Source organism: Muscardinus avellanarius (genome assembly GCF_963383645.1).
Source record: "Muscardinus avellanarius genome assembly, chromosome: 1".
Classification (NCBI taxonomy): Eukaryota; Metazoa; Chordata; class Mammalia; order Rodentia; family Gliridae; genus Muscardinus; species Muscardinus avellanarius.
In genome coordinates, this window is record NC_137786.1 from 184851422 (window position 1) to 184866090 (window position 14669).

The 14669-nt window shown below is 40.1% G+C and overlaps 1 protein-coding gene across 2 annotated transcripts in view; it reads right to left on the reverse strand.

Moving 5' to 3' along the window:
- The window catches only part of DENND5A (DENN domain containing 5A), a gene marked incomplete at both ends in the record, with an annotated part of 102304 nt that overhangs the window by 55527 nt on the left and 32108 nt on the right, over positions 1–14669 (reverse strand). Inside the window, 2 exons of one of the 2 annotated variants that reach the window (XM_080703115.1) lie at positions 2146–2255; positions 3249–3320. In XM_080703115.1, coding sequence (XP_080559241.1) covers positions 2146–2255; positions 3249–3320 — 182 coding nt within the window. The remainder of the gene's footprint in view (positions 1–2145; positions 2256–3248; positions 3321–14669) is intronic. The other variant, XM_080703116.1, reaches the window with a different exon arrangement.

The window sequence follows — 14669 nt, forward strand, 5'->3', positions numbered from 1 at the left end:
AAAATAAAAATAAACAAATGGTTAAAAACGGGGATCTTAAACCAGACTACAGTGTTACAACTCCTGATTGATTATATACTGGCCATTTGACCTTGACACATTACTTAACCTTGCTAGATCTTAGTTTCCTCATCTCTAAAGTGTGTGTGTGTGTGTGTGTGTGTGTGTGTGTGTGTGTGTGTGTGTGTGTGTAGGAGGGGTACTTGAAAGCCAGGAGCATTCTACCTCTGAGCTACACCCTCAGCCCTATTTTATTATTTTATTTTGAAGCAGGGTCTAAGTTGCAGAGGGCTTAAGTTCCTGAGGCTAGCCAAAAAACCTGTGCTCCCCTGTCTCAGCCTCCCAAGTACTGCAATCACAAGCATGCATCTCTATATCCAGCTTGTGTGTATATTACTTAATATTACCTATGTAAGGGGTATTGTGAGGATGAGTTAATGTAAAAATATTTATTAGGGCCAGGTATGGTGGGCACACTTGTAATTCCAGTACTTGGGAGACTGAGATAGGAGGATTGTAGATTTGAAGCCAGCCTCAGCAACTTAGTGAGACTCTGCTTCAAAATAAAGAATAAAATAGGGCTGAAGATATAGCTCAGAGGTAGAATGTCTCTGGGTTCAATTCTTAGTACCACAAAAAATATATATATTAGAGTGCTAGAGTGCCTAGAACAAGATAAACATTCAATAATGGTTAGTTTATTCAGAGTAGTATTCTTCTACATGCAATTTTAAATGCTGTACTAGTTAAAATCACAATGAAACAAAAGGACCCATTTCTGCCATATTATTCTGAAGCATACACTACAGGAGAGACAACTACTTTTTTTTTTTTTTTTTGGTGGTACTGGGGTTCAGGAAGCCCTTCTAACTCCGGGTTACACTCCCAGACCTATTTTTATATTTTTATTTGGAAACAGGGTCTCTTTTTTTGTGTGTGTGTGGTACTGGGGTTCCTGGAAGCCCTTCTACCTCTGGGCTACACTCCCAGACCTATTTTATATTTTTGAAACAGGGTCTCTTACGCCAACGCGGCTGGCTTCAAACCTGCACGATCCTCCTGTCTCTGCCTCCCAAGCGCGGGGATTACAAGCGTGCGCCACCACACTCAGCGAAACAGGGTCTCTTAAGCCAGAGAGGCTGGCTTCGAACCTGTGTGATCTTCCTGTCTCAGCCTCCCAAGCACAGGGATTACAAGCGTGAGACACCATGCCTGGTAAGAGACAACTACTTTAAACTTCACTCATGTAATCTCAACACAATAAACAATCAATAGCTTATTTGTCCTACACAAAGTAAACATACTGTGACTTTTAGTATACATACACTGAATATTTAATATTTCATTTATAAATATATTTTTTTTGGGTGGTACTGGGGTTCCTGGAAGCCCTTTTACCTCCGGGCTACACTCCCAGACCTATTTTTACATTTTTATTTGGAAACAAGGTCTCCTAAGCCAGCGCGCGTAGCTGGCTTCAAACCTGCGCGATCCTCCTGTCTCTGCCTCCCAAGCATGGGGATTACAAGCGTGCGCCACCACGCCCGGCTCATTTGTAAATATTCTGAATACTCGATATGCTGACCAAAACACAGAATCATGAACCATATGCATGATAATCCCTACTTCAAAAGGTACTGGTACTTGGTGAGAGCATTTCTACCACAGCCTGCACACTTGTAATCCCATCATTTGGGAGGCTAAGACCTGAGGATCATGGTTCACAGAGAGCCTCAGCTACTTAGTGAGGGCCTCTGTAACTTAGACCGTGTTTTAAAATAAAGAATAAAAAAATTAAAAAAATAGGGCAGAGGGGGTACCTCGGAGGTCTAATGCCCCGGGTTCCATCCCCAGACACGCAAAAAAATAAAAAATAAATAATTCTGCCGGACATGGTGGCGCACGCTTGTAATCACCACGCTTGGGAGGCAGAAACAGGAGGATTGTGCAGGTTTGAAGCCAGCCGCGCTGGCTTAAGAGACCCTGTTTCCAATAAAAATATAAAAAATAGGTCTGGGAGTGTAGCCCAGAAGTAGAAGGGCTTCCAGGAACCCCAGCACCGCCAATAAATAAATAAATAAATAAATAATTCTACTATAAATTGCTCTGTAAATTATCTCATACTTGAAGCTATCAAATACTAACCATTCCCACTGCATCTTGATCAAAGGGATTCCATTCCACGTTCTCAGGATAACGGGCAAGGACCTTAGACTTGAATGTTCGTCTCAATGGTGTCTGTTCAAAATTTTCTCCTATAAAAAAAAGAACGAAACAGAACGAAACAAGTCATCTCCATGTAGTTCCCTTAAATCACAGGGTATGACTGTCTGATTTTGGTAGTCCAGCATGGTATAGAAATGAAAGCAAGGGAGTTAGTATGCCAACCATCTAAGAATAGGAAAGGTATTAAAGTTACTAGGTCAGTGAGAAGCTGAAAAAGTGTAGCAAGGTTAAGAGTGGAAACCACTAGCTGTCTTGGATTTTCTTTGAAATGAAATTATTATTACAAACCCAACGGTCAATTTTCTTAGAAGAGATGAGAAAAAAACACAAGAAATGATAAAGGAGCTATATTTAATTTGTGTAAAACAAACTGAAAACATCACAGAAGCAGAACATTTTAAATTCAGAATAAAAACCAGGCACCCTGGTGCACGCTTGTAATCCCAGCATTTGAGAGGCTGAGACAGGAGGATCTGAGTTTGTGACCAGTCTCAACTTCTTAGTGAGATCCTTTGCAACTCAGTGAGACCCTCTTTCAAAATAAAGAATAAAATATAGGGCTGGGGGTGTATGTAGCTCAGAGGTAGAATGCCCCTGGGTTCCATACCCAGTACTGCAAAAAAAAAAAAAAAAATTTTTTTTTTCAGAATAAACTATACATTTCTGAAATCACTTTAAAAAAAAAAACAGACTAAAAGACACAAGAACATTAAGAAATCAGATTTCAGGATAAATAAAATTAGTTATTTTATCAGTTCATAATCACATGAAATACCCAAACTTTTCCTTTGTTTCTCTTTTCCCCTCCAAAAAAAACTAGAATATATAAAATAAAAACATTAAAGTAGAAAGGTCAGAGGATGAAAGAACCCACCACCTAGAGGAATATAAATCTGAAATTTTTACTGGTTAAAAAAGGCACAAGAAGGTTAGAAGATCACAGGATACAAAATGCCCCTGGAGAAACATATGTAAGAACCACCGGAGAGCTGTGGATGTTCTCAATCTTGTTTTGTTTTTACCTTCAGTCGTACTTGAAATGAAAGGGCTGGCACCATCCCTGGCTTTAGAAGCCTGTATGTACTGGCATAATGCTATATGATAAATGAAATAACAGAGTATTATAATAAAGCAGTGTTATTCAAACTTCCCTGACCATGACTCCAATACACAATACATTATACATCATGAACCAATAAATACATACCTGAATGCACACATATAAATTTGCCTAAAACAAAAATTTCACAAAACAACTTACCCATATTATGTATGTGATGTCTTCCTATTTTCTACTCTATGTCATTAAAACAAAAAATACTGATTGTATACCTACTAATGGCCACAACTCAAATAATAGTTTGAAAAACATTACAATAGGGTATATAATAAAGAGTTCAACTGATGACAAATTACTATAAAATCATTGTTTTGGTCTAAGTATTGTTTTAAACCAAATATTTACTAAATATTTAGACCAAATACTGTTTTTCCTAAAGGGACAAATTAAATGTGCCTAAATAGCTCCAACAAATACATTTAGTAGATGTCATGAAAAGAATATGTGGGAAATATGATCAAGGTCAATTCAATCGAATTCTATACCTATTTACTGAGTAATCATGTTTTGCAAGATACTGCAAGTGAACCAGACACACCACCTACCCTCAAAGACTTTACTGTGAATGCACAGGAGAACACATCATGGGCTGGTATATAACTCAGTGGAAGAGCACTTGCTTACCATGTATGAAACTCTAGTACCACAACACACACACACACACACACACACACACACACACACACAACCATTTAACAAGGAGGTTTTTATTTGGAAGAATACAAATCTTCTGTCATGTGGTCTAACCATTTAGAGCACCCTTGTATAGGATACTATTTGTGTAATCTAGCCAATAGAAGAAATTCTGTTCCAACTATAGATATTCCTTTTTCTTTTCCTTGTTTCTTTTGTGTGTATGTGTTTGGTACTGAGGATTGAACCTACCTCCAAGCTATATCACTAGCCCTATTTTATTTTTATTTGTAAACAGTGTCACTAGATTGATGAGAGTCTTACTTCTTGCTGAGACTATCCTTGAACCTGCAATCCTCCTGTCTCAGCCTACCAAGTGCTGAGATTACAAGCATAAGCCACCATAACCTGCTCAACTATAGTTTTTCTAAATTGATTTGGAACTCAAAGGAGCTAGTGACTATTAAGAAAGATGCAAGCCAGGCCTTGTGGTGCTTGCTTATAATCCCAGTACTTGGGAGGCTGAGACAAGAGGATTGCTAGGTAGGATTTTCATCTACCTAGCAAGACCTTGTTTCAAAATTAAAATAAAATAGAGCAGGCCAGGTGTGGTGGCGCACGCTTGTAATCCCCATGCTTGGGAGGCGGAGATAGGAGGATCGCACAGGTTCAAAGCCAGCCTCCCTGGCTTAGGAGACTTTGTTTCCAAATAAAAAATATATATATTTTTAAAAAAAATAGGTCTGGGAGAGTGTAGCTGGGGGGGTAGAAGAGTTTCCAGGAACTCCAGAACCACCAAAAAAATAAAAAATAAAATAGGGCTGTTGGTGTAGCTGGGGGGTAGAATGCCCCTGGGTTTCATCTCCACTGCAGAAATAAAGACAAAGAATGGAGGGGGAGAGGGAGAGGTACTTTTTACCAGCACAGGATAAGATGGTTCTAAAGTTAGAAAGCCTCTAACACTAAATCATCCCAGAAGTACCAAACAGGTTGCTTAAAAAGAAGAATTGAAGCCGGGCGTGGTGGCACACGTTTGTAATCCCAACATTTGGGAGGCTGAGATGGGAGGATTACAATTTGAGGACAGCCTCAGCTACTATTTAGTGAAGCCCTTTGCAATTCAGTCAGACCCTGTTTCAAAATAAAGAATAAAAAATAGGGCTAGGGGTGGAGTTTAGAGGTAGAATGCCCCTGGGTTCCATCTCCAGTACCGCAAAAACAAAAAAGAAGAGTTCATAGTAATTCTAAGGCATCTGTTTCAAAAACTAATAACTTCTGAGTTTTTTGTTTTTGTTTTTAGGTACTAGGGATAGGACCCAGGGGCATTTTACCTCTGAGCTACACCCCCAGCCCTATTTTTTTATTCTTTATTTTGAAATAGGGTCTTACTAAGTTGTGGAGGGCCTCACTAAGTAGGGAAAGCTGGCTGAGAACCTGATATCCTCCTGTGTCAGGCTCCCAAATATTAGGATTACAAGCGTGCACCACCATGCCCAGCTAGAATTACTTGAAAAACAAAATCTTCTTTTTTTTTTTCATTTACTCTGAGGCTTTCTCCAACCTGAGAAAGAAGCTGATCTTGTCAGCTTCTGACAAGATCTAACCATCTTTCTGCTAGTAAAGCAAATACAATTTCAGTTCTTCTCATTTCCCAATCCCTTATTCCAAACTGATTCTTCTCAAACTGTCTTTCTGAGCATATTTCATCCCTTAAAATACATCTGGTAATCTTCACTCAGGAAGACTGGCAAAAAATCAGCAGGCAGCTGGCAATAGCTACATCAACAAAGGCCTATGGCTTATGTAGAGTTGGTCTTTGCTTTCAATAACACCTGCTCTAAGCCCACCCATGGCAAGCCCACACTTACTGCATAAAGTAATTAAGCAACAAGCAGCTGACATAATGATCATGTCTACAGTCTGAAATTCTCAGAATGTATTTTTAAACTGACTTCAGTTCTTAGAGAAGATAACAATTTCTTCCTCTTAAGCTTTTTTACTTTTGTCAGTTTGCTCATTTCTTCCTAAGTAGGCAAGAAAATTCCCTCAAGAAAAAAACAAAATATCTGAACATGCACAGGAATCAGGGCAAGCTACCACTGTTCCCCATGAAAGCTTCTGGAGAAAGACAGTTTCCTAAGATGGCTTATGAGGTGAGACAAGAGGATAATTCAAGGATAAGAGGAGAACATAAACAGCCAGTGAGATGAAGTGTGGAGTGTGACTGAAGAGGAGGGAGAGGCTATGAATCACCAGAGAGGATGCCCTTAGGGCCTCTGTTTCCCTTCTACTACTACTACCACCACCACCACCACCACCACCACCACCACCACCACCACCACCACCACCACCACCACCACTCCACCTCCTGCTCCTTCTTTAAACAACCTGAGAGAAGAAAGTCTCATGAAGAAATCAGGGTCTGAGCAAAGGCACCACACAGGGTGCCAATCTTGACAAAAAATCCTCTGGCTTAGACTGCCCCTGCAGCAGTAGCACATAACTATCACTGCATGAACATAAAGGTATGAGGACCCTGAGAACAAATCCCATTCATTTCAGCAGTAATGCAAAAAGGTAAGAGAAGGGGATTCACAAATCTAATGTCTTTTTATTGAAACAGTTCAATTTTTCATCATTTACTGAGAGTTGAGTTTGTTTGTAGTACTAGAGATTGAACCCATTCTATCTCCAAGCTATACCCTCAGCCCTATTTTTATTCTTCCTTTTGACACAGGGTCTGACTAAGTTGAGGAGGGCCTCACTAAGTAGCTGAGGCTGGCCACAAACCTGCAATCCTCCTGTCTCAGCCCAAGTACTGGGATTACAAGCATATACCACCACACCCGGCTGAGGGCTGAATTTTAAAGAAAGAGAAGCAATAAGAAAACAAAGTCTCAAAAACATCTACATAGACCCACTTCCTGAAATCCTGATATCAGAGGTATCTCAAATTTTCAATTTAGACCTCTGAAAATTCAAACAATAATAGGAATATGATATCACAAGTGTCCCATTGTTTTAGAAACAAGTAATTCTTTGCCCAACACATATAACACAAACATCAGAAGGTCTGGATGTAAGAACTAAAGCAAATTAAAAATTAGTTAACTAGAACTGAGTATGGTGGCACATACATATAATCCCAATATTTGAGAGGCTGAGATGAATCACTGGTTCAAGACCACCCTCAAAAACTCAGCAAGGCCCTTTTCCAAAATAAAATAGGGCTAGGGGTATATCTCAAAGGTTGAATGCTCCTGAGTACCATCCCCAGTACCAACTTTTTTTTTAAGCTGGGTGTGGTGGTGCATACCTGTAATCCAAATATTTGGGAGACTGAGACAGAAGGACCACATGTTTGAGGCGAGCCTGAGAAACTTAGTGAGATCCTCAACAACTCAGTGAGACCCTGTTTCAAAACAAAATAAATAAAATAGGGCTGGGGGTATATCTTAGAGGTGGAATGCCCCTGAGTTCAATCCCCAGTACCACACACACAAAAAATAGTTAACTTGCTATTGGTCTTTGTAAATATGCCTCTGGGGAAGTACAGTTTATATCAGTCATAACAGTTTTTTTTTTTAAGCCTACATTATTTACAAGGACTCCTAATGGAGTTTTGGTTTATTGTTCTACTTTGGCCATGGCAGAAACAAACTGATATTTATACTGCTATTTAATCTGTTGGTACTAACTTGATTTGAATAACCCTAAATGAGGGTTGCTTATGTGGGAAATTTCAAAGAAACCCCTGAATTTTCTAAAATTATTTTACATACAGATATGTGCATTTTTCTCAGAAGAAAACCAAAATTTTCATCAGATTCTCATAAAGTTCCATATCTCTCAAAAAGTTAGAAAACACAGCTCCAAATGTTTCTTCTAATTTGGGCAGAAAACATTTAACCATTTACAGACTAACTTAAATGAGCAGGCTAATATATATATATGCATAGCCAATCTATAAAGCAACATTATATTTCTTTCTTTCTCTCTTTCATTTGTACTGATGATTGAATTCAAGGGCATTCTACCTTCAAGCTACACCTCCAGCCCAATTTTATTTATTATTTGGAAGCAGGGTCTCGCATATTGATTCACACTACTACACTACTACAGCCTCAGCAGAGGCTGTCCTAGAACCTGTGATACTTCTATCTCAGCCTCTCAAATTCTGGGATTATAGGTGTGTGCCACTGTGCCTGGGTTAGTTTCTCCCTTCTGATCATGAGACACCTTGTTGGTTGGCTGCACAATTCTTCTTTAAGGCCAGGCATGGTGGTGCATGCTTGTAATCCCTGCGTTCGGGAAGCGGAGACCAGAGGACCACAGTTGGCGGACAACCTCAGCTACTTACTGAGGCCCTCCCAACTTAGTGAGACTCTGTTTCAAAGCAAAAGAATAAAAATAGGGCAGGGGGTGTAGCTCAGAGGTCGAATGCCCCTGGATTCCATCCCCACACCCTTAAAAAAAAAAAAAATTCTTCTTGTAAAACATACAGCCAGGCATGGTGGCACATGCTTGTAATCCCCACGCTTGGGAGGCTGAGACAGGAGGATCGCCAAAGTTCGAAGTCAGCCTCAGCTACTTAGTGAGGCTCTCAACAACGTAGTGAGACCCTGTTTCCAAATAAAGTATAAAATAGGTCTGGGAGTATAGCCCGAAGGTAAATAAAGCCCCTGGGTTCCACCCCCAGTACCACAAAAAAATAAATAAAAAATAAAATAAAGAATAAAAATTAGGGTAGAGGGTGTAGCTCAGAGGTAGAATGCCCCTGGGTTCAATCCCTAGTATCACAAGAAAAGAAGAAGAAAAAAAAAAAAAAAAGCCAGGCATAGTGGGCACAAGCCTATAATCCCTGGTCCTTAGGAGGATGAGACAAAGGGATCACAGGTTTGAGGACAGCCTCAGCAAGTAGTAAGACTCAAATTAACATAGCAAGACACTGTTTCCAAATAAATAAATTGCACAGGGGGAATAGCTTAAAGATAGAATGCCTCTGGGTTCAACCCCAACAACACAAACATACACATACACATACATGCATACATAGATACACAAGTCCTCTTTTTTTTTTTTTTTTTTTTTTTTTTTTTTTTGCGGGTCTGAGGATGGAACCCAGGGGCATTCAACCTCTGAGCTACACCCCCTGCCCTATTTTTTATTCTTTATTTTGAAACTGAGTCTCACTGAGTTGCAGAGGGCCTCACTAAGTAGCTGAGGCTGTCCACGAACCACGATCCTCAGGTCTCAGCCCCCCGAATGCTGGGATTACAAATGTGCGCCACCACGTCCAGCTACAAATCCTCTTTTCTTTATAAATTATCCAGTCTTGGGTATTCTTTTATAGCAACAGAAAACAGACCAAGATACTTAAATTTAAGTAAAATAACCATCATTTCCTAAGAAACTGTTTGTTGGATATATCTGTTATATCTACATCTTAGATTATAATAAAATGGGTGTTTCAATTCCTAAACCTATCAGTAAATGGAATTAAGAGACACTAAGCATTATATAAAATTTAGAATATTGTTTTTTTAAAGGGAGCAAAATGCCTGGTATGGTGGTACATGCTTATAATCCCAGTACTTGGGAGTTTGAGACAGGAGGATCACAGGTTCTCAGCCAGCCTCAGCTATTTAGAGAGGCCCTCTGCAACTTGGACCCTGTTTCAGGGGTGTATGTGTGTTACTGGGGATGAAACTCAGGGGCATTCTACCTCCAAGCTACACCCTCAGGCCCTATATTTTATTCTTTATTTTAAAACAGGGTCTTACGGGGTTGCAAAGGGGCTCACTAAGTAACTGAGGCTGTCTGTGATCTGTGATTCTCCTGTCTCAGCTTCCCAAATGCTGAGATTATAAGCATGTGTCACCCACCATGCCAGATAGACCCTATTTCAAAATAAAAACAAAATAAGGCTGGGAGTGCAGCTCAGAGGTAGAATGTCCCTGGGTTCAATCCCCAGTACCAAAAATAAATAAAAGGGGAGTTAAAGTCTTTTTTATATCTAGAACACCTAAGGGGAAATAGAGAAGAAAACACAAATACCTGTGAAACTACAACTAAAAAAAAAGAAGAAGAAAGAAATTTGACTTTCTCAACAAAATAACTTATATCAACTTGATAAATAGGTTCTGTTTTCAGTCACAGTAGGATTATTCTAACAGATCAACTTTCCTGCAAACAACTCTGAACTTCTGGACAAAATATAAAAAGCTACATAGGGCTGGAAGTGAAGCTCAAGAGCACTTGCTTAACATGTGTGAGGTCCTGGGTTCAGTTCTCAGCACTACAACAAAGGTAAAATAAAAATTACTTGAAGGTACTGGAGAGATTTTGACAGGAGAAGCGTCAACACTTCAAAGATAATGACACAGGGCCATTTTCTCCTTTTTATGCCTTCTAGCCAGACAAGTCCTAGTCTGTGTCGTAAGAGTCTAAACTAAACTAAAACTCTGATAAAAAACCCCATCTTCCCCAGCGTGATGGCTAACACCTGTAGTCCCATTACTAGGGAGGCTGAGACAGGAGGATCACAGTTTTGCGGCTAGCCTCCTCTTGAACATAGTGAGACCCTGGGGTTGTAGCTTGGCAGTAGAATGGCCCTGAATTCCATCCTCAGTAACTCAGTAACACACACACACACACACCACCACCACCACCACCACCACCACACACACAGCCTTAAACCAGGCTTGATTGCACACACTTATAATCCCAATACTTAACCAGGCTCTGAAATTTAGAGATGTAGCTCAGAGGCAGAATGCCCACAGGGTTCAATCCCTAGTACCACTTTAAAAAAAAAAAGAAGAAGAAGAAGAAGAAGCCTAGTCTTACTAAATTGAAAAAACTACAGGAAAAACTTTAAGACAATCATAGCAACTAAGAAGTGGAGGGAATTTTTTGTGGGTGTGGATCTGTGGATGGAACCCAGGGGTATTCGACCTCCGAGCTACACCCCCTGCCCTATTTTTATTCTTTTGTTTTGTTTTGTGGTACTGGGATTCCTGGAAACCCTTCTACCTCCGGGCTACACTCCCAGACCTATTTTTATATTTTTATTTGGAAACAGGGTCTTTTAAGCCAGCAAGGCTGGCTTCGAACCTGCGCGATCCTCCTGTCTCCGCCTCCCAAGCGTGGAGATTACAAAGCATGTGCCACCACACCTGGCCTATTCTTTTATTTTTTTGAATCAGGGTCTCACTGAGATGTGGAGGGCCTCACAAGTAGCTGAGGCTGTCTGTGAACCACAATCCTCTGGTCTCAGCGTCCCAAATGATGGGATTACAAGTGTGCGCCACCACGTCCAGCTTGGAAATTCTTAAAAGATACAGAGAGGGAACCTTCAAAATCTATGCATAAGCTCTGCCTACATACAACTCTAGCCAATCCTGGAACTATGCATGCACACAGGAGACCCCAAACAGCCAAGAACTGAGATTTGCTGAATGCAGTGATACAAGCTTGTAATCACAGTACTTGGAGGGGGAGGCTGAGACGGGAGTATCACCAGTTCGAGGCCAGAATGCTAACTTACACCCCAAATGGGGTCTCTATTTGAAAACAAAAAAACAAGCCAGGTATGGTCCTGCATACCCATAATCCAAGTACTTGGGAGGCTGAGACAGGAGGATCACAGGTTCACAGCCAGCCTCAGCTACTTAGTGAGGCCCTCCGCAACTTAGTGAGATCCTGTTTCAAAAGAAAAGAATAAAATAGGGTTGAGATGTAACTTGGAGGTAGAATGCCCCTGGGTTCCATCCTCAGTACCACAAAAAAAAAATAAAAAGGGTTAGGGGTATAGTTCAAAGGTAGAGCTCCCTGATGTTCCATCCCCATTACATAAGAAAGGAAGGAAAGAACGAACCAAGATTTGAGCTGCCACTTACTATAGGGAATAGTTAACAAAAGAGGAATCAAATGCCAGAGCCTCTACAACATATCACACTCCATGTTAAGAGCACAATCCAAAATTGCTCGGCATGTAAAGAAACAGAAAAACACAACCACTTTCAAAAGAATAGTTAATCAACAGGCTTTGAGTTGACCTAAATATTTCATTAGCTGGGCGTGGTGGTGTACACTTGTAACCCCAGCGCTTGGGAGGCTGAGACAGGAGGATCACACAGGTTCAAAGCCAGCCTCAGGTACTTAGTGAGGCTCTCAGCAATTTAGTGAGACCCTGTTTCCAAATAAAGTCTGGGAGTTTAGCCTGGAGGTAGAAAAGCCCCTGGATTCCACTCCCCTTACCACAAAAAAAAAAAAAAAAGCCAGGTGTGGTGGTGCACTCTTGTAATCCCAGCACTTGGGAGGCTGACAGGAGGATCGTACAGGTTCAAAGCCAGCCTCAGCTACTTAGCAAGGCTCTCAGCAACTTAGTGAGACCTTGTTTTCAAATAAAATATAAAATAGGTCTGGGAGTATAGCCCAGGGAGAGAAAGCCCCTGGAAAATAAAAATAAATAAATAATATTGCAATTAACAAAGACTTTTAAATAGCTACAGTTATAATAAATGAAAAAACTGAGCTCAACAGAGAAATAGATACTATAAATCAGCTGATTGGCTTAACAGCATATTGAAAATGAGAGAAAAGTTAGTAAACTTGAAAACAGACTAATAAAATTATCTAAAGAACAGAGAGAGCTGGGCCTGGTGGCACAAACCTATAATCCCAGTACTTGGGAGACTGAGACAAGAAGATCAAAAATTCAAAGTCAGCCTTGGCAACTTAGATCCTATTTTAAAATAAAAAATTAAAAGGGCTATGGAACAGAGGTAGAAGAATCCTGAGTTCAATCCCTAGTACCACAAGAATGAAGGAAGGAAGGAAGGAAGGAAGGAAGGCAGGCAGGCAGGCAGGCAGGTAGGCAGGGTAAAGAACCTCAGAAATATGTGTGGCAAAAAGTAACAGACAAATAACTGGAATTCCAGAAGAAAAATAGAAAAATGAAGCAGAAAATGCTATTGAAAAACAGGTGTGGTAGCATAGCATGCTTGTAATTCCAGTACTTGGAAGGCTGAAAAAGAAAGATCACAGGTTCAAAGCCAGCCTCAGCAACTTAGTAAGGCTCTTAACAACCTAATGAAATCTTGTTTCCAAATAAGAAATAAAAATGGGCTGGCATGTAGCTTGGAGGTAAAATGTCTCTGGGTTCAATCCCCAGTACCAAAAAAAAAAAAAAAAAAGATAAAGAGCCGGGTGTGATGGTACACACTTGTAATCTCAGCATTTGGGAGGCTGAGACAGGAGGATCACGGTTCGTAGACAGCCTCAGTCACGGCCCTTTGCAACTCAGTGTGACCCTGTTTCCAAATAAAGAATAAAAAATAGGGCTGAGGGTGTTGCTCAGAGGTAGAATGCCCCCTGGGTTTTATCCTCAGTTACACACACACACACACACACACACACACACACACACACAAAGATAAAGAAAATACTATTGGAATAATGATAATTATTACCAAATTTGGTAAAAGACAATAAAGAAGAGATTCAAAAAGCGCAGTGAACCCAATGTAGGATTAATACCAAGAAAATAATACATAGGCATATCACAGTCAAACTTCTGGAAAACTATATAAGAGAAAATCTTGAAAGGAGACAGAGATACATTATATTCTGGAGAAATAACTGAAATGACCACTGTTTTCTCATCAAAAACAATAGAAAGGAAACAAGATATGGAATAACATCTTATAAGCACTGAAAGAAGAAGCAAACATTAATATTAACAACAAACTGTCAACCCCAAACTCTATAAACATTTTTTTTAAAAAAACTTTCAAAAACAAAGTCAAAGTCAAGGGCAGTGATGCACACTAGTAATCCCAGAAACTCAGCAAGCTAAGACAGGAAGATTGAAAATTTGAGGCTAGCCTGAGCAAGTTACTGAGACCCAGTCTCAATATAAAGTTTTAAAAACTGGTCTGGGGATGTAGCTGAATCGTAGAGCACTTGCCTAGCATCCTCAAGGCTGTGGATTCAGTTCTCAGTATCTGGGGGTGGGGGCAAAATAAGAACATTTTGAAGTTGAAAAAAAGTTAAAAAAAAAAAAAGATAATTCACTGTCAGTACACCTGCACTTGCAAGAGTGAAAAAAGTCAATCCCAATGGTTGCATACTATATGATTCCATGTAGTATGTATTATGATTCCATTTGTATGAATATACATATAATTTTGAAGTGACAAAATTATAGATTAGTAGTTGCTAGAGGTCAAGGATCGCCAAGGAAGGGATACGATGGGGGATGGGGATGCGGGGAAAGGAAGGGAGTTGTTGTTTTGTTGTTGTTTGTTTGTTTGTTTGTAGTACTAGGGATAGAACAGGTATTCTACCTCTGAGCTACACCCTACCCCTATTTTTTATTCTTTATTTGGAAAGTCTCACTGAGTTGCAGAGGGCCTCACTAAGTAGCTGAGGCTGTTTGCGAATCACAATCCTCCTGTCTCCGCCTCCCAAATGCTTTTGTGCACTACTACACCCAGCTAAAAAAAGTTTAATTTTTAAAAAGAGTAAAAAATTTTAGCTGGGTGTGGTGGCACACACTTATAACCCTAGTACTTGGGAGGCTGAGAGAGAAGGATTACAGATTTAAACCCAGCCTTGGCAACTTGTTGAAGCTCTTAGCAACCTAGTGAGGCCCTGTTTCCAGTAAGAAATAAAATTGGGCTGG